The sequence below is a fragment of the Podarcis cretensis genome (genome assembly GCF_951804945.1).
Source record: "Podarcis cretensis genome assembly, chromosome: 17".
Classification (NCBI taxonomy): Eukaryota; Metazoa; Chordata; class Lepidosauria; order Squamata; family Lacertidae; genus Podarcis; species Podarcis cretensis.
The window spans coordinates 4556197-4578827 of NC_137187.1; the positions used below are offsets into that span (position 1 = coordinate 4556197).

General features: G+C 45.9%; 2 protein-coding genes across 2 annotated transcripts in view; one reads left to right on the forward strand and one right to left on the reverse strand.

Moving 5' to 3' along the window:
- IDUA (alpha-L-iduronidase) overlaps positions 1 to 22631 on the reverse strand; it is a 67322-nt gene that overhangs the window by 21911 nt on the left and 22780 nt on the right. The window contains exons 3-7 of the mRNA XM_079959347.1: positions 6736 to 6818; positions 6108 to 6215; positions 5003 to 5098; positions 3536 to 3738; positions 2689 to 2868 (exon numbers count right to left, since the gene is read on the reverse strand). Of these exons, the coding sequence (XP_079815473.1) occupies positions 2689 to 2868; positions 3536 to 3738; positions 5003 to 5098; positions 6108 to 6215; positions 6736 to 6818 (670 nt within the window). The remainder of the gene's footprint in view (positions 1 to 2688; positions 2869 to 3535; positions 3739 to 5002; positions 5099 to 6107; positions 6216 to 6735; positions 6819 to 22631) is intronic.
- Positions 1 to 22631, forward strand: part of SLC26A1 (solute carrier family 26 member 1) — a 45706-nt gene that overhangs the window by 8362 nt on the left and 14713 nt on the right. The window lies entirely within an intron of this gene.

The following is a 22631-nucleotide window of genomic DNA, read 5'->3' on the forward strand; positions in this document are numbered from 1 at the left end:
CTTGGTAGTGGCGCCCACCCTGTGGAACGCCCTCCCTTCAGATGTGAAGGAAATAAGCAGCTATCCTATCTTTAAAAGACATCTGAAGGCAGCCCTGTTCAGGGAAGTTTTTAATATTTAACGCTGTATTGTTTTTAACACTTGATTGGGAGCCACCCAGAGTGGCTGGGGAAACTCAGCCAGATGTGCAGGGTATAAATAATAAATTATTATTATTATTAACATCAGTTTGCTGTTGCTCAATATTTGTTGCTGGCATGTGCGCTGACTGCCTATCTTCTCAAAATCAACAAAAATATTCAAAAAGAAGAAAAAGAAGTAAATTCCATTGGCCCATAAACCCCAGAAACCTGGGGGACAGGAGTGTGCTATGGAGATACTCTGCCTAGGCCTGAATATTCCCAGTGGCTCAAGGGCTCAGGACAAAAAGGCCTGTGCGTGATGTTAACTACGGGAGTCAGGCAAGCATGGCTTGATGGTGAAATTTAGGGGTGAAGAGGCTTAACAGAGGTGAAGTAAGGGCTAGTTCCCACATGCATGTAGATGACTTGATTTCTCCTCACTTGCCCACTCAACCCTTGATGACTTTCAGGGGAATGTGTGAACAAAATTCACCCAAGGCTGGATTGAGCCATTTGCCTTTGAGGCCAGAAACCGGCAGTCCATGTGCTGGATATTGTGGCAGAAGAATATCCTAACCCACAAGGCCAGGCCAGGCGACCCCCCTAAAGTGGCAGGATCCATAAGGGCAGCAGATCCTGATCCATAAGGGCAGCAGATCCTAAATCTTTCTTGCCCATGTCTTCCCAATGTAGACCTTACCCCCTTCTTCCCTAGTAGGGAGGTGAGCACCATTTTGCAGTTTGCCTCAGGCGCCAAAATGCCTTGGGCTGGCCCTGAACCTAACAGAATCCTTAAGTCAAATGATCCCATCAAGGAGATCCTTGCTCCCCTCCAGTGCTTGCCAGAAAGTGTGGAAATGACAAATCTCCAACCCGCAAGTATAAGATTCAACAAATTGGCCTCTCTTTTTGATGATGATGATGAATTGAAATTATATACTGCCCTATATAAGCAGGTCTGAGGGTGGTTCACAGAAAGCAACATTCTCCCATAATTCAGTGGTGATGTGGCATCTAGGACTGAGCCAGAGGGGTCACATACCACAGTTAAAGCCTTATAATGAGGTGTTTATCAGTGGAATTTTTTGTCATTAGATCACAGGATGAAGAGAAGCAACTCTCAGAGGCCTAATATCAATGTGGCTGCAAAATCACTAGCTGCAAGTGTCCATTCTCTCCATTAGATGGTGCACCAGTCATATGCTATACGTATTGATATTTCTGAGGTAAAAAGGTAAAGGTAAAGGTACCCCTGCCCGTACGGGCCAGTCTTGACAGACTCTATGGTTGTGCGCCCATCTCACTTAAGAGGCCAGGGGCCAGCGCTGTCCGAAGACACTTCCGGGTCACGTGGCCAGCGTGACAAAGCTGCATCTGGCGAGCCAGAGCCGCACACGGAAACGCCGTTTACCTTCCCGCTGGTAAGCGGTCCCTATTTATCTACTTGCACCCGGAGGTGCTTTCGAACTGCTAGGTTGGCAGGCGCTGGGACCGAGCAGCGGGAGCGCACCCCGCCGCAGGGATTCGAACCGCCGACCTTTCGATCGGCAAGCCCTAGGCGCTGAGGCTTTAACCCACAGCGCCACCTGGGTCCCAGTCATATGCTATACGTATTGATATTTCTGAGGTACCAACATAAAATTCATCAGGCCCATTGAGTGCCTGTTCAGCTCCAGTACAGTCGACACTCGGGCTGCGAACGGGATCTGTGCGGGATGCACGTTCGCAACCCGCGTCTACGCACGCACGGGCTGCGATTCGGCGCTTCTGCACATGTGCGAAGAGCGATTTAGCGCTTCTGCGCATGCTTGACCACCGAAACCCGGAAGTAACCCGTTCCGGTACTTCCGGGTTTCTGCAGTCCGTAACCCCCAAAAAACACAACCTGAAGCGGTTGTAACTCGAGGTATGACTAAAGAGCCCTTCTTGTAGAAAAGGGAGTTGTCCAATAAGAATTCTTAGCCTATTCGTGTGGTATTTTCTGAGACCTTCGCAAGAATATTTCCTCCCTGCACAAAAAAAACCCCAAAGTTCTTGCTTACAGTGGAACCTCAGTTGTTGAATGCTTCAGCAGCCGAACAATTCGGAACCTGAACGCCGACCACCCAGAAATGAATGCTTCCATTTTTTAACATGCCTTGGAAGTCAAATGGCTTCTGTGGCGCGTTTCTCCATTTTTTCAGTGGCTTTTGCCAACCAGCAATTGCACCTCGGTTGTCAAACGTTTTGGAAATCAAATGGTCTTCCAGAATGGATTACATTCAACAACCGAGGTTCCACTGTATAAGATACCTCATTGAACCAAGAAATGCATAGGCTTCACAGGGAATTTTTCTCTACCTGCCAAATAAAGTTACTTGTTTATAAGCTACACCATTGGGCCGAGAAATTCAAAGGCTTCTGTGGAAGAAGGAATTCCTTGTGGGCCTTGACAGGAGAGCTGATACGCTAAAGAAATCACACCTATGTTTAAACAGAGGCCTATAGAGATAAAACAAATGAGGATGGGCACCAGGGAAACAGAAGAGATGGCAGAGGTGCAGAAAGCAATGCAGTTCAAGTCTACCTTAGCCACCATGGCCGCATAGGTGACATCTGCTCTCCACAGCTGCGGAACTGACCATCCCACCAGCGGATCTGCCTCGTCGTTGTATACAGGCACAGAGATGAACGTGGGAAAGAGCTTCTGGATCTGTCCCACTGCTTCAGTTTCTTGTTCTAAGATGTACAGTGACCGCCCAGATCCCTGTGGGAAGAGCGGTTGTTATTTATTTGATAGATAGCCTATTTCACAAGGCAGTTATAAAAAAGTAAAGGACCCCTGGGTGGTTAAGTCCAGTCAAAGGTGACTATGGGGTATGGTGCTCATCTGGCTTTCAGGCTGAGAACGCCAGCGTTTATCCACAGACAGCTTTCCGAGTCATGTGGCCAGCAGGATCAAACCACTTCTGGTGCAATGGGACACCATGACAGAAACTAGAGCACATGGAAATGCTGTTTACCTTCCCTCCGCAGCAGTACCTATTTATCTACTTGCACTGGTGTGCTTTCCAATTCCTAGGTTGGCAGGAACGGGGACAGGGCAACAGGAGCTCACCCCGTTGCGGGGATTCGAACCACCAACCTTCTGATTGGCAAGCCCAAGAGGCTCAGTGGTTTAGACCACAGCACCACCAAGGGTAACAACAAGATCATGTAACTGAAGCACCTGGGATTTTCTAAAGTGGTGTACAGGTGCTATGTGGAATTAAAAAACGAATTGTTGCAAGAAGCAGTTGTCAATGTTTGAATTCAATTCAGGACCTTTGCACCATGTAGCAAGTTTTTTGTTTTTAGTGCACAAGAGGCAATTAATTGTGAACACTTAACTTGGGACAGGCACATCTCAACAGCAAACTGAGCAGGGAGCTGACCTTCTTATGCATGGCAATGTAGTCTATCCGGACGCCAGTCTCTCCAGTGAAGAAATTAGTTCCGTTGTGGCAGTGACACAGGAGGCTCCAGCACATGGGGGACTTTGGGAACGGGTGGAAGGAGTCTCCAGGACCTCCAAATTTCAGCTGAGAACTGGCTTGTCTTAAACCTTCAGAGCAAGCATCATAGTAGTTGAGAAATCCTAGGAGGAAAATTGAACAGTCAACAATAGGCCTAATGCTTCGGTAGTAATATCTAGCTCAGAGGAGAGAAAAGTGTCTCGTTTCTTCAGAACGTACTGGAGTGAAACAGGGCAAAGAAGGCCATAACGTACCGCATTTGCTCTGCAAAAATCAACAATTATGGGCTGTTTATATAAGAAGGTCTAGTTATCTGTGTGGCTGTGAGCAGGTCATGCTATGGGCTATAGACACCCATTGAAGATTTCCAGTAGCTGCAATGTGATCCTGACACACAGAATTCTTAAAGCGTGTTTCTAGCCCTCGTAACTGTAAAAGGTAAAAGGTAAAGGACCCCTGGATGGTTGCGTCCAGTCAGAAGGCAAGTATGGGGTTGCGGCGCTCATCTCGCTTTCAGGCTGAGAGAGCCAGCGTTTGTCCACAGACAGTGTTCCGGGTCATGTGGCCAGCATAACTAAATTGCTTCTGGTGCAACAGGACACCATGATGGAAACCAGAGCGCACAGAAACGCTGTTTACATTCCCACCGCAGTGGTACCTATTTATCTACTTGCACTGGCATGCTTTAGAACTGTTTGTCTGCTGGCACAAACACAAAGAAGGGTATTGTGGTACCTAAAAGACAAATATTTGGAGTGGAGTCCCTAAGATGATTGGATGGTCCTTGTACGCCTCCTTCCTGCAACTCCTGCAGCCAAGCTGGTGCCAAACGTATTGCTCTGCTTTCCTTTGGACCACATCACAGGGGCCAAGTAGTGGGTCTTGTCAACTTGGGAACTCAGGACCTCCACTTACACTGCCTAGGCTTGCACGCCAGGGAGAACACACTGATGCTGCTAGTGCAGCAGTTTGACTTCAACCCCAAAGGCACACTCCATTGTCTCTCAAGGCAGATGCCAACAACAACCTGAGGTACCCATAGTTCCATTCTCAGCAACACGGTAGGTCAAAAGATTTATGGTTTTGAAAAACAGCTAAGCAAAGAATATTACCACAGTGTTGCTATAAAACACTTTATTTTTTATAATTTACTTAGTTTCTCCTAGGCAACATTCCTGCTGTAACCCCAGTGCCCAGTTTGGTAGCTTGCATGTGTTGATTTAGCTTTTAAGAGCTCGAATGACGAAAAAAGATGGCAATTTGTGCTGAGCTTTTTACAGGGTTGAAAATGGAACATTTCTTTATCTTGTTTTCATTAGCCCTGATCTCTGAACTTTCACCACTCTGCTCACAGTTAAAAACCGGGAGGATTCTAAAGCAGCATACCATTAACTGTCATGGATATGTTGTCAAAGTCATGATGATCTGGCTCGTTCCAAGTCTCAAAATTCCATTTAGAAACATGCTTCAATCCATAACGTTCTGGAAATCAAATTTGCATTAATTACAGCTTTGTCATATTAAGCAGTAGACTTTCATTTAGGCGCACACGGAAATCTCAGTTGAAAGGCTGCTGTCCCAAACCACCTCTTATTCCTTTAAGAGGAATTTCTGCCCTTAGGGGGCATGTTCACACCCACCCACCCACAATCCAGGACAGATGCCACTTCCACAGATTAGTATTCTTTGACAGGGCCCAATGTATGGGCTGGATGTTGATTTACAGGATAAGTTGCAAAGGGGGTGGCAGGAAGAAAAGACTCCCCCACTTTTTTCTGGTTCCATCCCCCAATTGATTTCCCCATGGGTCAATGTCTTTCCACAGAAATGAAAAGGTTCCACACCCATGCTCTAGAGGTTTTCCAAACTTGGGTCTCCAGCTGTTTTTGACTACAACTCCCACCATCCCTAGCTAGGAGGATCAATGGTCAGGAATGATGGAAATTATAGTCCAAAAACATCTGGAAACCCAAGTTTGTAAAACCCTGCTCTAGAGCATTCCTCGTCTAATTGTTAATCTTGCCTTGAAGTTTGATGTCCTATACAGCCGTACCTTAGATCTCAAATGCCTTGGCTCCAGAACAAATTGGCTCTCGGACGATCGAAACTCGGTTTTTGAACGTTCTTTTGGAAGCCGTACGTCCGACACAGGTTCTGCGACGTCTGATTGGAAGCTTCCTGCAGCCAATCAGAAGTCGCACTTTGGTTTCCGAACATTTTGGAAGTCGAACGGACTTCCGGAACGGATTCCGTTCGACTTCCAAGGTATGACTGTAGTTGCTTGTGGAATCCCCTGTTGATGTTCTCTTGGCCACCCAACTGCAATCGTACACAGTTTAGTAAATTATAAGCCATGAAGCACACTAACTTAGGGTCATTTAAAGAAAAGTTCAAGGATTTTTTTTTAAAAAAAGCATTTTCCCTGGACATTGCCCTTTAAGATGTGTTTGTGGACATGCTGAGCTGACAAATTAACATTTTGTTAACTCACCTATATATCTTCCGGCCAACTGTGTAACCAGGTCCTTCCATTGTATCACCTGCCTTTTATCTTCAAAGTCAGTGAAGTATCCCGAGGGACTTCCCATCAATTCGAATCCTGAGTTGGGGGGGGGGGGAGGAAAACCCACACAAACCTGTTCAGTGCTTTTGAATTGAGAGGTGCCAAGCATCCATTGGTTTGCGCTTGGGCGCCATGGCCAAGAGCCAAAGAACTATGTGATCGTGAACATGGGTAGGCGATGGGAGAGTCTGGCAGCAGGGTCCAGCCATGTTAAACTTCTCAGCTAAAAAAAACCCTAGATCCTTTTCACATGTACTGCTGGCAAGCTATGTGTTTCCCTTGAGTTCCGAAGTAAAAGGACACCATTCAGCTGAGTTGGGAGCCTACACTTCAGTGCTTACATTACTGCAGAAATTGCAGAAACTCACAATTGCCCTTGCCCCTTGCTTATTAAAGTTGGTGGAAGTTTAACTTAACATTGGCGTGTTAAATTTCTGCTGTTCTCAAAGAAAGCAAAGCACTGTACAGAACTCCTAACAACTTAAGCTATACATTGTTTAACGGAGTTTAGAATTGGCAGCATTTTTTAATAAAAATACCAAGTGATTAGATTTACCTGGACGTAGCTTGTTTTCCCAAAGAAGATCCATGAAGTTATCTAGGTTGGTGAAATTGTAATGAAGTGTCCCATTGGCCTCCCTGCAGAAAACATTTGATTAGATCCACTGCAAACCAAGAAGGCTGATCGCCAAAGAACTGATGCTTTTGAATTATGGTGCTGGAGGAGACTCTTGAGAGTCCCATGGACTGCAAGAAGATCAAACCTATCCATTCTTAAGGAAATCAGCCCTGAGTGCTCACTGGAAGGACAGATCCTGAAGCTGAGGTTCCAAGACTTTGGCCACCTCATGAGAAGAGAAGACTCCCTGGAAAAGACCCTGATGTTGGGAAAGATGGAGGGCACAAGGAGAAGGGGACGACGGAGGACAAGATGGTTGGATGGTGTTCTTGAAGCTTCCAGCATGAGTTTGATGAAACTGCGGGAGGCAGTGGAGGACAGAAGTGCCTGGCGTGCTCTGGTCCAGGGGGTCATGAAGTCAGACATGACTAAATGACTAAACAACAACAACAACATTGCAAACCAAGTCAATTCCCCATTAAATACGAAGACTTTGGGCCAGAGCAATCATGCGTAGTATTCATAAAATGACAACCTGCATGAGCAAATGACCCATCAGACTTCCAAGATCATAGGCATGACTTTCCTGTCACCAATATGATTGAGGAGGAAGAGTGGAAGGAAGGCAGGTACAGTGGTGCCTCGCAAGACGAAATTAATCCGTTCCGCGATTCTCTTCGTCTAGCGGTTTTTTCATCTTGCGAAGCAAGCCCATTGACAGCTTAGTGGATTAGCGCTATTAGCGGTTTAGCGGCTTTTAGCGGATCAGCTGTTAAGCGGCTTATCAGCGGATCAGCTGATAAGCGGCTTAGCGGCTTAGGAAAAGGGGGGGGGAAGGGGGGAAACCCGCAGGAACTCGCAAGACATTTTCGTCTTGTGAAGCAAGCCCATAGGGAAATTCGTTTTGCGAAGCGCCTCCAAAACGGAAAACCCTTTCGTCTAGCGGGTTTTCCGTCTTGCGAGGCGTTCGTCTTGCGGGGCACCACTGTACAGACAGCATCGGGTTCTGCTCCAGTCCGACTGATTTCCTTCACCCCATTTTTACATGTTATCATTTACCTTATTACTTTAAATTTTAAACTTCCTTGAGTGCCTTGGCAGAAAGGTGGTATTCAAATGAAATAAATATTGTCTTAAATGCAATATTTTTGTATGAGCAAACCACATGACCTCAATTTTCTGAAAATGATCATGGATGATTTTATGCATGGAGCCACTTTTGGTAACTAAGCAAAACTTTCAAGTTGTTCATTCAAGGAAGAGTGCACCTTTGAGGGGAGAAAACAGTTCTGTACCCTGAGGTTAGTTAGCTGTGTCTCTGCCAGATGCTCCCCTATGTACTATTGAAATATTTACTTACACGGCGAACAAGCAAAAAAATAATTAACTTTAGTTTTGTGTCAGCCAAATACAGCATGTGCTGGCTTCACCAAAGGAGGTGGAGGACATCAAAATATCTTACTGAGTTTGGCAATGCAAGAAATCTATCGTGAGAGGATTTTTATCATACCATGCGTATCTATAGAAGAATGAACTGGCACCGGTATTTGGACAAAGGGATGTCACGCATGTGAGATGGGACTGCAGGAACATTATATTTTATGCATCACAGCAACAGTATTATATCAGTGTAGCTGAACTGTATGTGCAACAAGCTCACAAGCTGGCCCAGTTACAGCATATCTCCTTTCCCCAGCCAGATGAAAAGGCTACAGGGAGCTGAGGAACGTCCAGTTCGTGTAGAAAACAACAGGGGAAGGTTTTCCAGGACCTCGGAGAGCACCTCACAAAGAAGGATTTTGCTTCATTAAGCCAAACCAAGCAGCAGTGGTGTCATAACCCCAGAGTCCATCTGCAGTTAGGTCTTGGACTTAGAGGTTGCAGAGTCTCCAGCTATGGAGCCAGACCAGGGGCAGGGCTCCGAGCTTGCTTCTGGTGATCAGGGGACAACAGCCTTGTGAACATGAGCCCCCAGAAGAACTTCCCATATCTGTAGGGCCAGAGCTCAGACACCACAGGCACTGAGGGACCAAATGCCTCCAAATGGACCCAAATGGTCCTGTGGTTGAGGGAGCATGCCAGCAGGAGTGCCCATCCTCTGATCAGAGGGTTGGCCCTTTAAGAACCTAAAGTTAGCCGTCAGGGAGTGGCACCTGAGCAAGGTAGCCTAGAACCAGAATCTTTAAAAGGCTGAGTCAACTCTCAGCTTCTGTCAGAGCTATCCAGGTCCACCAACCCCTGACCTGCCTTGTTGCCTTCTCTGCAGGGTCCAGCATCCAGCCCAAGTAGGATAAGTGCTAGCCAACTCAAATGTTCAACTTCCCCTGCTCTTTAGGCGAGAGCTGGCAGGTTTTAAAAAGCTGGGAGCCATGAACTCCAGGGCTGATATATAGATAGATTCTTTATTGTCATTACACAAGTGCAACATTGCACAGTGCAACGAAATTGGATGTCATCCCTTAAAAAAAAAAAAAAAAAAAAAAAACAACAAAAGCAAAACAGCAACAACAACCAAACAAACCACATTCCAGCCACACCCACACCCACACCCATCAAACTCCCAGGTCACACTATCGAGTTACAGCATTCAAAAAGGCCACAGCTCTTGGATAGAAACTATTTTTCAGTCTATTTGTCCTTGACTTGATGTTTCTATATCTCCTGCCAGAAGGCAGTAGTGCAAACAGACTGTATCCCGGGTGAGATGCATCCTGCAGGATGTTGTTTGCTTTCCTAAGACAACGGGAACCGTACAGTTCTTCCAAAGATGGGAGAGGATGACCAATAATCCTTTGGGCTGTGGTTATGACCTTCTGGAGCACCTTCTTCTCCCTAGCTGTACAACTGGAGAACCAAGCACAAATACAGTATGTGAGAATGCTCTCTATGGAGCCTCGGTAGAAGGACACCAGCAGTTTCTCACTCAGATTGTTCTTCTTTAAAAGTCTGAGGAAATAAATTCTCTGCTGAGCCTTCTTCACCAGAGCAGTGGTATTTGCGCTCCAAGTCATGCCCTGATCGATAGTCACTCCCAAAAACCTGAATTCCGCCACCCTCTCCACCCGTTCCCCGTTGATATACAAGGGCTGAATGACCGCCTTTTTTGTCCTGTAATCCATCACCAATTCCTTGGTCTTAGCTGTATTAAGAGCCAGATTGTTCTCTCCACACCAAACACAGAGCCGCTCCACCTCGTCCCGATAGGCGGACTCATCCCCTCCTGAAATGAGCCCCACCACCGTAGTGTCATCAGCAAACTTGATGATTTTGTTGCTGGAATAGATGGCTGTACAGTCATACGTATAGAGAGTAAAGAGCAGGGGACTCAACACACAACCCTGTGGTGAGCCGGTGTTAAGGCTAAGGGCTTTGGACATATGTGACCCTACTCTAACCCTCTGAGAACGTTCTGACAAAAAATCCAAAACCCAGAGACAGGTGGAGTTGGAGAGTCCAATCGCCTCTAGCTTGGACACCAGTCTATGGGGGAGGATAGTGTTAAAAGCAGAGCTAAAATCCACAAACAGCAGCCTCACATAACTCCCCGGCTGCTCCAGATGGGACAGAGCAGCATGGAGAGTGGTGGTGATAGCGTCTTCTGTGGATCTATTTGCCCTGTATGCAAACTGGTAGTTGTCAAAAATTGGTGGAAGACAGGAAATAATGTGACGGCGCACCAGTTTCTCAAAGCACTTCATGATGATTGGAGTCAGTGCAACTGGTCTGTAGTCATTCAAACTACTGATTGTGGGTTTTTTAGGCAGAGGAACAATAGTTGACGACTTCAGGCAGGGTGGGACAATAGACTGGTGTAAGGACTTGTTGAAGATCTTAGTAAAGACCCTCGCCAGCTGATCCGCACAGCCCTTCAACACCTTTCCAGTGATGCCATCAGGTCCAGCAGCCTTCCTCGGATTCACCATCCTCAATACCTGTCTCACCTCGTGCTCCTCTACAGTGAATGAGGGGCCCCTATGGGCTGGTGGCTGTAATACCGACGTCTCAGGTGGCTCCCTCTCGAAGCGAGCAAAGAAGAGGTTAAGCTCCTCCGCCAGCAAAGGGTCACCGTCGACAGCACCAAGGTTAGGTTTATAGTTGGTAATATGCTGAATCCCCTGCCACATCTGTCTTGTGTTGTTGCTCCTTAAATTATCCTCAATCCTCTGTCTATAATCCAGTTTCGCCCGTCGAATACCCCTCTTCAAGTTTGCTCTTGCCACACTGTAAAGCTGCACCTCGCCCGACCTGAAAGCCCTGTTTCTTTCCCGCAACAGGCATTGGACCTCTCTATTCATCCAGGGTTTCTGATTGGGGTAAAACCGGATGGATTTATTTACTGTGACAGTGTCTGTGCAGTGATTGATATAGCACAGAACTGCCGCCGTGTGCTCCTCCAGGTCTGAACGATCGAAAATATCCCAATTGGTTCTCTCAAAACAGTCCTGCAGCTGGTGAATAGCACCTTCAGGCCAGATTTTAACAGTCCTTGATATTGTGGGAGCCCGTTTCCTGAGTGGGATATATGCTGGTACCAGGAACAGAGACATATGGTCGGACTGGCCCAAATGTGGCAACTGTAAAGCCCTATAGCCGTGATTTACATTCGAATAAACTTTATCCAGTGTCTTGTCCCCTCTTGTGGGACATTTCACATGCTGATAGAGCGTTGGGAGCACTGTTTTAAGTTCAACATGGTTGAAGTCTCCCGCAATGATGTGCACAGCTTCAGGATACTTGTCTTGCTGGCTGCTGATAAGGCTCTGCAGGCATCCCAAAGCCAAGTTGGCATTAGCATCTGGTGGCACGTACACACCAGTTAGCATAACAGCTGTGAACTCCCTAGGGAGATAGGCTGGTCTACATTTAACAGCTACAAATTCCAAATCTGGTGAACAGTGACTGCCCACAGTCTTAGAATTTTTAGACCAGCACTTGTTCACATATACACACAGCCCCCCTCCTTTGGTTTTTCCGAAGTCCATGCTTCGGTCATGACGATGTACCGCACAGCCTTCCAACTGAATAGCTATGTCTGGTATGGACGGTTGAAGCCATGTTTCAATGACAAATAAAACGCAGCAATCTTTTACAAGGCTGTTCTTTGCTGCCTGCAGCCTCAATTCATCCATTTTGTTGGCAAGAGATCTCACATTAGCAAGAAATATGCTAGGGAGTGGTGGTTTAGATGGACTCCTCTGCAATCTTACCAGGACGCCGGCCCGACAACCCCTCCTTTGCCTCCTGTCTCTACGCCGCCTTCGCCTCCTCCCTGGAGGCATAGTAATCCATGGAGAGCCCGGTGGCCTGGCTACTCCCACAGGAACGGTATCTGGGCGAAAATAATCAGCTCTTACAGCTTGTTCACACTGTAACCCGACCTTCAGAAGTTCCTGCCTGCTGTAAATCTTTCTTGCCCGGCCAGACATACTCAGAACAAGTAAAAATAAACAAAAACAAAACGCTGAAAAACAAAGGGAGAGCACTAAGCCACAGCGTCTGTGCGCACCGCCATCTTGGCTGACAGTTGATGACAGTTGATAGATGATAGATCTAATTAATTAATTAATTAATTAATTATTATTATCTATTAATAATAATTTCCAGACACATTTCCCCTCGATTGTACTATATTAAGCAATGTCAATGCCTTAGGGTTGCCAGCCCAAGTCAGTGTTTCTCAAACAGCTGTTGTTGGATTACAACTCCCATCATCCCTAGCTAGTAGGACCAGCGGTCAGGGATGATGGGAGTTGCAGCTGGCGACCCAAGTTTGAGAAACATTGATCTAAGAGCCAGTGTGGTGTTGTGGTTAAGAGCGATAGACTCGTAATCTGGGGAACCGGGTTCGCTTCCCCGCTCCTCCACATGCAGCTGCTGGGTGACCTTGGGCCAGTCACACTTCTCTGAAGTCTCTCAGCCCCACTCACCTCACAGTGTGTTTGTTGTGGGGGAGGAAGGGGAAGGAGAATGTTAGCCACTTTGAGACTCCTTCGGGTAGTGATAAAGCGGGATATCAAATCCAAACTCTTCTTCTTCTCTTCTAAGTGACCTCTAAAAAATGATGTGATCTCTGGTAACCAGTACAAGGGTCTGAAAAGTCAGAAAACTCCAGATGCTACCATGCTCCACTCCCATCTTTGAAACTTATCCATCCGATTCAGCCCAGGCTCTCTCCATGGATCTGGCCTGGGAGCCAGTATTTTTGAAATCAGAAGATGTTTGGATAAGCAGAACCAAGCCTCAGTGTTTAGAATTACCTGGCCTTGGGAGCGAGATGGAACAGGAGAACATCGGGATGAGCAAAGAGCACAATGTTGCCAGGAAGATTTTCCTAAAGCTGTGCTGAAATCTAACTGAGCTGACAGCTTGTCTAACCCCCCCCCCGCCCCCCCATTTCAAGCAATGGAAACCAGTCTGATGTTTACTCTAAAAGCAAGTAGCACTGACACAAAAAGCTTGTTCCACCCGTAGTTTTAAAAGTAAATCACGGAGCAAAGGTCAAGCTACAAAGGGAAGATCTCACATTTAATCTCAAACTGCCAGGGGGAAGGTTGTGGTTTTAATTTTCCACGCAGGATTTGCTAATATTCCCCGTTTCTCCCCACCGAACGCCCGACGATATTGTAAGATCGCCGTTGTGAAATGCCTATGAATAAGGAGGGTGCATCCGAGGGACGGAACTGCGAGCACAACAATGAGAGCCTTCAAGCTGCTAAAATACGAGGCCTGCGATTTCCCACTAACAGAGCCAGCCTTGCTCTGTTAGCTGATCCTGGGAGCTTCCCTCAGCAATGTGTGCGCCGGAGGAATGAGGCTGTGCGAGAGGCAGGTTTCAAAAGGAGAGAGATGCAAACAAAAGAATCATTAGCTCCCTGCTCGATGGAGGTGAGTGAGCTTCTGGGCGAGCTTTAAATGTATTTCAAGTCCTAGACTGTCGTGATTTTTACGGAGAAAAACAGGCAACAGAAGCAAAAGCCAGCCGGCTTTAAAAAGCACAGTCCTAAATTAGAGAAATCATCCCTCCGTATCGGGGCAGCGGGTGGCGTGGGAATTTGTATCTGAGCTGAGTATCAGGATAATGCTGAACTGTGACACATTGCCCAGTTTTGATAGCAAGCTTATAAGGCAATTTCAGCCTGGATAGCCTTCTAATTGAATTCATTTATTTCACTCAGGATGACATAAAATGGATTCTTCTTCCTTTAGTTTCATACACTGACATATTAATTTTCTAGCAGATACTGGTCTTAGGGTAGCATCTATATGCCTTCAGAACAGGTCTGTAAGTGAACTGTGGATAGCATTTCTGTTTTACATGCTGCTTGCTGGCAAAGGAACTGCTGCTCTGAATATTATCTGGGCTGAATGTTTGCATCGTTTCACCTTAATGTAACAGGTGATAGATAGCTTTACCAGCTTCCACAAAAAAACAACAACCCAGTATCTTCTTGGACTGAAAAAGAAAGCATTTGAGTAGGGTGGGGAAAGTGTGGATACTATATTTTAAGAGCTTGTCCTATTTTCACCCACTTTCCTGATACTGCTCAAAGAAAGTATCCAGTATACAACGACAAATAATGTCAAACCGATTTAAAAACGCTAAAGAAAATGTATCACCCTCCAGGACAACACCAACAAGCAGGTTTGTGGTAGGATTTAAGAGTGCCACTGCTTTGAACGAACTTGAAGTAAAGACCAAAAATCCATTCATGGGAGGTGCGCGCGCGCACACACACACACGCGCACACACACTGAGCCAAAAGATTTGAAATGACGAAATTACATCTGTGATGTTTCTATGCAGAACTGTATGTAGGCATGTAGGTAGTATAATTTGTATACTGCTTTTCAAGAAAGTATTGCCAAAGTACCGTATTTTTCACTCTATAGGACATACTTTTCCCTCCTAAAAAGCAAGGGGAAATGTGTGTGCGTCCTATGGGGCGAATGCAGGGGGGAGGCAGGCGAGAGGTGAGGGAATCCCCCCCCCCACCTCCCAGGAAAGCCAGTTGAAGCCGCGCGCTCTTTAAAGGGTGTGTGACTCCTGTGGGCTTTTCTACGAGGTGGGAGAAGGGACTGATGCTCTTTAAAGGGGTTGTGCGGCTTCTGCGGGCTTTTGCGAGAGGTGAGGGAATTCCCCCACCTCCCAGGAAAGCCAGGAGAAGCCGCGCAGGCACTTTAAAGAGCGCACGGCTTCTGCGGGCTTCTGCAAAAGCAGGGAGAAGGTCTGGGAGAAGCGCACAGGCTGCACACTTCTGTCCCCTTCTCCCCAAACTGTGGGCTTTTGCAGGAGGTGGGGGAATTCCCCCATCTCCCGCAAAAGCAGGGAGAAGGTCTGGGAGAATCGCACAGGCTGCCCGCAGCCTGTCCGCTGCTCCCAGAGCTTGGGGGGGGGGGGAATCATATTTTTTTCCTTGATTTCCCCCTCTGAAAACTAGGTGTGCCCTATGGTCAGGTGCGCCCTATGGAGCGAAAAATGCGGTAGTTTACAAGCCACATATCAAACTACAAGATACAATTTAAGGCCACACATTAAACATCACAAAAGCAAACATCTCAGAACTGTATTTCAAAATGTTGACCTTTAGCACTTATCATCATCATCATCCGTTCCTTCCCCTTCCTTTCTTTGTTTTTCTGCCTGTTTTGAGATACCTCCAGTTATTTATAGATGATCAGAAGGAGCTGTGCTCTTAGTTTTGGTCCCGACTGCTGCAAGGCTAACAAACCGGAAGCCCTTATCCCTGTTCCTGCTTAAAACAAAACAAAACAAAACTGTGTCACAATTAAATAAAAAATGGTAAACTGAACTCTTGGCTTCACTGAATATTTGACAATATTAAACCACAGCCCAGATCATCAATTGACAATATCTGACCAGTAAGTTCACTTGTCTGCCAACCCTTTTCTTGGTTAAAAAGCAAAGGAAACTGTTGTATTATAAATATGGATTCACTAATTAAATATTAACAATTACTGGGTCAAATGTGATTTGGATACAATATTAAGAGGAACTGGGACCAGAACCAAGATTCCGAAGTCAATTCATTTAGAAGGCCTAAAGTACAATATAAGCAACATCTACTGTTTCCTCAGATGGGTTCAAGGGGCAAAGTAATAGAAATTCTGGATATTATTGAAAAAAATATACAAATTGATAGTGAAAGGCAGAGTCCCTACAAATCTGACCTGTCTTGCCCACCTTGTGAATGCTGCCAGTTTGGGACAAGCTGTTTGAAAAAAGACTCAATTTCAGGTTAAACTTATTTTAGCTTTCGTGACTTATTTAAGAAGCAGAATTTGGGTTTAATGTCTATAAAATATCTGATTTTTTAAAAGGCTTCCTTGCAGATGAATCTGTTTGCTCACTCATCACATAATTTGCAAAACTCAAACAAAATTTGGCAAAAGAGAGGATAAATGAAGACTAAATCATGCAAAACAAAAAAGAAACCTCCAATTTATGGTTTACAAAGTTTAGACCGGTTGAATTATTTGGTTTGCCTAGATGTGAGATTTTAATTTGTTTTACTGCATAGCCATAGTTTAACACTCGGTTTCTTAAACTCCTTCCTCATGATTTATCCAAACCAGATTCAATTTCCTCACCTTATAAACTGTCTCTTGTTTTTAAAGCGCAGCAGCAAGGCCAATATATGCTTGCCAAGTCTATTGGGGACTTTGAAGCAGCAAGGAGAAAATGGCACCCATCAATGAAGGCATTGTCACGGTACCACGTATCAATCAGCGAGGCAAGTATAGCTAACAGTGACACAGAAATGGCACCCGGTGACTCAATCGTTCACTCTTCCTAGCAGAGATTTGGGAATCCCCACGTGTTGGCAGCATTTATAGCATTTAAGATAGATCATTCCAGATTTTATACCCTGCCCATATGACTGGGTTGCCCCAACCACTCTGGCTTCCAACATATATAAAAACATAACAAAACATTAAACATTTTAAAAAATCTTCCCTATACACGGCTGCCTTCAGCTCTCTTCTAAAGGTTGCATAGTTACCGTAGTTTTCGCTCCATAAGACGCACCTAGTTTTTAGAGGGGGAAAACAAGAAAAAAAATATTCTGCGCAGAACATGTAAGCGGCTCTCGCTTTTCTTGCTCCCATCCGTCCCTCCTCCCGCTTCGCTGTGAAGCCAGCAGAGCAAGAGCCGTTGTGCAGCTATCGCTGAAGCCAGCAGAGCAAAAGAGATAGCTGCGCAGTGCCTCTTGTTCTGCTGGCTTCCCAGCAAAGCGGGAGGCGGGACGGAAGGGGCTCCATGTAAGAGCTCCCTTCCGTCCCTATTCCCACTTTGCTGGGAAGCCAGCAGAGCAAGAGCCGCTGCACAGCTATCACTGAAGCCAGCAGAACAAGAGCAATAGCTGCGCAGCGGCTCTTGTTCTGCTGGCTTCACAGCGAGCGACGGACGGGAACCATGGCTCTGGCTGCGGAGACATCCCTCAGCTCGTGACTGCAGCGGTAGCCAAGGGATACCTCTGCCACCCAGTGCATTCGCTCCATAAAACGCACAGACATTTCCCCTTACTTTTTAGGAGGAAAAAAGTGTGTCTTAATGAGCGAAAAATATGGTACTTATCTCCTTGGCTCGGGGGTGCATAACTCCACACCCTCCAGCATTTCTCTGATGAAAACAGGGACGACCTAAGGAAAAGCAGGGCATTCTGAGAACAAATCAGAAACCGGGACGGCTTCTGTAAATCTGGGACTTTCCCTGGAAAATAGGGACACTTGGAGGGCCTTAATATGTAGCTGCGACGGTGCGACAGCACTTTCTCCCCTGGCGCCATTGGGCATGCCCTCACTTAAATATAATGCACCCACCTCACAGAACACCAGTTACACAAACTACCCCAGATTACCTTGTGGGGGACTTGTGTGAGGGAAAACTTAATAATGTGGAGTCTCAGGCAGGATTTGATCAAATAAACAAGAAAGATTTTATTAAACAAAGGAAGTTTATGACACAAGTGGGTAAAACATAGGATACTTCAGATTATGCTCGGGTTGCGAACGTGATCCGTGTGGGATGCATGTTCGCAACCCGCAGTGGCGCGCCTGTGCATGCACGGGTTGCGATTCAGCGCTTCTGCGCATGTGCAACCCCCGAAACCCGGAGGTAACCCGTTCTGGTACTTCTGGATTTTGGCGGGTCTGTAACCCAAAAAAACGCAACCTAACACATCTGCAACCCAAGGTATGACTGTAATGCTATTTCACTTCAGTTCTTTCTCAGTTGTTGCACAGCTGTTGCTGCTTAATACTCTGGTTCTTAAACAAGGTGGTATTTTCTGTCAGTTACACAGAAAACCCCTTAGACAACCCTACTCCTGAGGTACTCCAGGTAACAGACCCAAGGGATCACCACACCCCTCTTAACTGGTTTGGGGGTCTTCTCTTTTTGTAGAAGACTCTCTCCCCTCCTGACTGGAATGAGACCTAAGCAGACTCACAGCTTCTACTTCTTCTCAGTCTCCCAGTTAATTCATGGCATATTACTCTTACAGGACACCACACACTGGCCTTCACACTAAGCTCAGAGACTCCTTTCACTAGATTGTGATATATTCCTCAGAGTGGATGTTTCTTCTCAGAACCAACTCTCTCTCCTCTCACTCCCTATCTCCCTACCTATCTCCCAACCTCTATCCCATGGGTTGGCAAACTAAGGCCCGGGGGCTGGATCCGGCCCAATCGCCTTCTAAATCCAGCCACGGATGGTCCGGGAATCAGCATCTTTTTACATGAGTAGAATGTGTGCTTTTATTTAAAATGCATCTCTGGGTTATTTGTGGGGCACAGGAATTCATTCATTTTCCCCCCCCCCAAAAAAATATAGTCCGGCCCCCACAAGATCTGAGGGACAGTAGACCTGCGCCCTGCTGAAAAAGTTTGCTAACGAACTTTTCCCATACAGTAGCCCCATCTGCTTAAACCTCTTTGGTGCTGCTCTCACCTCTTGTTATTTGTGGGCTAATCCAGCATAGCTAACCGCAAATTGGCTCTAGCTGAACACACAAATTGTACAGCTAGCGAGCAGAACCCATGACCATCGTCTGCTAAGGGAAGCATCACATGGAGGGAAAGTGAGCCAGCGAGTGGGTTTAAAGTTCAATTATATGTGTTTGGCCTTTATCTAAATAGCACTGCTCAAATTGCTTATTTGGGCGTCCACAAATCTATAAGAATAAAAATGACAAAGAATTTAACAAATGATATATGCCACAATTAATTACTACAACGATGTGGCAATCTTATACACACTTACCCTGGGAATAAATTCCATTTATGGCAGCTAGACTTACTGGATTTTTCCATTGAGATTCCTGCCTTGCAGGGTGTTGGACTAGTTGACGCTTGCAACGCTACAATTCTGTGATTCCAGGTGGACACGTACAGGGTTGTACATCAGTGCAGAGGGCAAAAACTAACATCCATTATTCTTATTGGCCAGGACCTACTCCAGGTAAGTTCTCTCGTTTTTATTAGCATGCTTTTCACAGCAGAATACTTCGTTGCATTGGCGCAGCACTCTCAATGACTGCTCACTTCAGTATCGCTTCCTGGGGAACCTGTGGCCCTCCAGATGTTGCTGGACTCCATCTCCCATCATCCCTGAGCATGGGAATATGCTGGCTGGGGCTGATGGGAGTTGGAGTCCAACAGCATCTAGGGAGGCCCTATAGATTCCCCACCCCCATGGCAGTGGCTTGTTGTCATAGCATCATAGAATTGTAAGGTTTGAAAGGACCACAAAAGTCATCCTGTCTAGTCCAAGACCCTGCAACACAGGAATCTTTTTGCCCAACATGGGGCTTCAACCAACAACCCTGAGATTAAGAGTCTCTTGCTCTACCAGTTAAGTATATAATACGAAGCTGCTGAATACCAAGGGAGGCAATTGGTCCATCTAGTTTGGTAATGTCTGCCCTGGCTGGCAGTGGGTTTTTCCAGCCTTGCTATGACTTGTCCTTTCGTGGTGCTAAACCGGTGGAAATATATAGCAGAACGTCCACCCAAGGACATCCTCTGTGGTTACTCATGCATTGAATGGGACATCCAGATAAGATGGCTTATGAATGCGTTCAGTGAAGGAATAACATCATAAGCAAGAGGCTCCCAAATATACCATACTTTTCCATGTATAAGACTAGGTTTTCTTTTTTAAAAATAATAATATTTATTGAGGTTTTAAAGGTTACAGATAAAACAGAAAAACACCAAATTAAACAAAAAACAAAACAATGTATCACATTAAAAAAGGAATACCATACAAATAAAAAAAGGAAAAAAAAGATCAAGAAAAAAGAAAAAAGAAAAGCAAAAAAACACATCAAACCTTCACATAATATATCTTTCATTTGCTTGTTTCCTTGACCTCCTCCCTCCTCCCTTTTTTGTATTCCATTTCAGTTAAATATTTCAGCAAATCCTTTCCCTCTTTATTTTGTCCTTATAATCAATCTTAATGTACTATAATTTTACATTCTCTTCTTTCACCAATTAACAATCCATTTTTGCTTTTTTGCTTTTTTCCCCCTTTTAATCTTATTTCTCCTTAAAATTAATATATCTATTTGAACTTAAACTCTTAAAACATTTCCACTAGGGTCATAAAAATTTCATTCCACGATTTTTCTCTCCCTCATTAAATTTTTACAAAATTTCCAAATATAAACTTTAAATTCCCAATCTTCTTCCACCGTCTCCTCTCCCTGGTCTCGGCCTCTGCCGTCCCTTCTGTCAACTCCAGACAGTCCATCAACCTGGAGATCTTATATCCGAGGCTCTTAACTCTTCTTCACGTCCCTAGGTTTTCTCAGTCTAAAATGTTTAAAAACTGGGGGCGTCTTATACACAGGTAGTGGGTAAGGGTGACGGGTGATTGGTTGCAGTTGCAAGCTACTGATTGTCATTGGTGATTTGGTGTGCAATTGGTGGCTGCAGCAAGGGTTTATTTGCATTGGCTGTGGATAAATGTGTGTGTGATTGGTTGCTGCGTCAAGGGCTGCTGAGGATTGGCTGCCACTGTGGCAATTGTGCTTGTTATTTACTTTCGGCGATTGGGCAGACGCTTGTTGCAGACGCAAGCGATTGTCATCGAGCAGCGTGACCGATTGCAACTGTCTGATTAGTGATTTACTGCATTCCCCCACAAAAGAAGCTCAACAACAACTCCAATCCTCCCCCAAAAAAGCTCAACAACTTTGGGCCATTTTCTGAAATTGGAGTCCCCCAAAATAGTGGGTGTCTTATACACAGGGGCGTGTTATACACGGGAAAGTATAGTACGTTTGGCCAATTTGGCAGGAACACAAAATCTAGATTGGAGGTAGCTAACGTGCTACCCTCTCGATGTTATTAGACTCCAGCGCTCATTGGACCCACTCAGGATGGCCAGTGATCAACACCTAGAGATGAAATATGTGCAGACAACAGCTAAAAGGGCATGGCTAGACAATTATCTCATGGGTCAGTAGGAATCTTGTCTGATACAACCTGGTGAGTTAATGTTTTGCCGTTCATCTCGTTACGTTATTATATTCGTAATTATAAGGTTGAGGAGCAATTTGGCTCCCCAGCGGCAGGAGAAACCCGAGACAGAAAAACAGCAGGTGCAAGCTTGTGTGTTCACAGAAACGTACCGGTGATTGCGCAGGCATATAATTCCAAACACTAGTAAATATACAGGAGACATCATAAAATTTGCTCCATGTGATTTACATTAGTGGTTCTTAACCTCTCTTAAATTGAAGACTATCACCTCTAAATTAAATACCGTATTTTTCGCCCTATAGGACGCACTTTTTCCCCTCCAAAAATGAAGGGGAAATGTGTGTGCGTCCTATGGGGCGAATGCAGGCTTTCGCTGAAGCCTGGAGAGCAAGAGGGGTCGGTGCGCACCGACCCCTCTTGCTCTCCAGGCTTCAGGAAGCTCTGCGCAACCCTCAGGAGACCGGCTCCGAGGGTTGCGCAGAGCTGCCTGCAGTCCCGGGCTCAGCGCAACGCTGCGCGGCCATCGGGAGCGGGGCGCGAAGTCCTGCTCGGCTCCCGGTGGCTGCACAGAGTTGCCTGCCGTCCCGGGCTCAGCGCAGCTCTGCGCGGCCGGGCTCAGCACACTTCTCCCCATCGCCAGCCCCACAAGCTCGGGGGACAGCGGGGAGGCGGAGCGCGCCTTCCCGCTGTTCCCCGACCTGGTTCTTCCAGCCCCGCACCTGGGGGGGAAATAATTTTTTTTCTTTATTTCCCCCCCAAAAAAACTAGGTGCATCCTATGAGCCGGTGCGTCCTATGGGGCGCAAAATACGGTAGTTGGCAGCCCTGTTTTAAACTCAGCTATTGTACTTTTCTTCTAGGATGGCAATTCAGCACAGGCTAAGTGCACCAGGGAGGGTGAGGTGGGGCCTGCACACAAGAGGTTCTTTCTAGTTTGCTGTAGCCACTTGTACTGCTGAAGAGGCAAGCTGTTGGTTTTTTTAATGCAGATCCCTATTTAGAGCTATCCTTATTTAGAGCTAAGGGGTTCCTCTTCAGCATGTGATGGAAATCTTGAAGAAAGCTTCCTCTCCCCTTTTCCTTTATTATTCCCATTAGAGAATACTTGAAAATTGACTCAGAAGCCATAACCTGAGAATCCACTAATTTACCTTTTAAAGCAGGAAATTGGCAGTGCCGATCCTACAGCAAGATAGCCATACAGTCGCGAACGGAATGCGTTCTGGAAGTCCATTCCCCTTCCAAAACGCATACAGTTGTACCTCAGAAGTCAAACAGAATCCGTTCTGGAAGTCCATTCCACTTCCAAAACATTTGAAA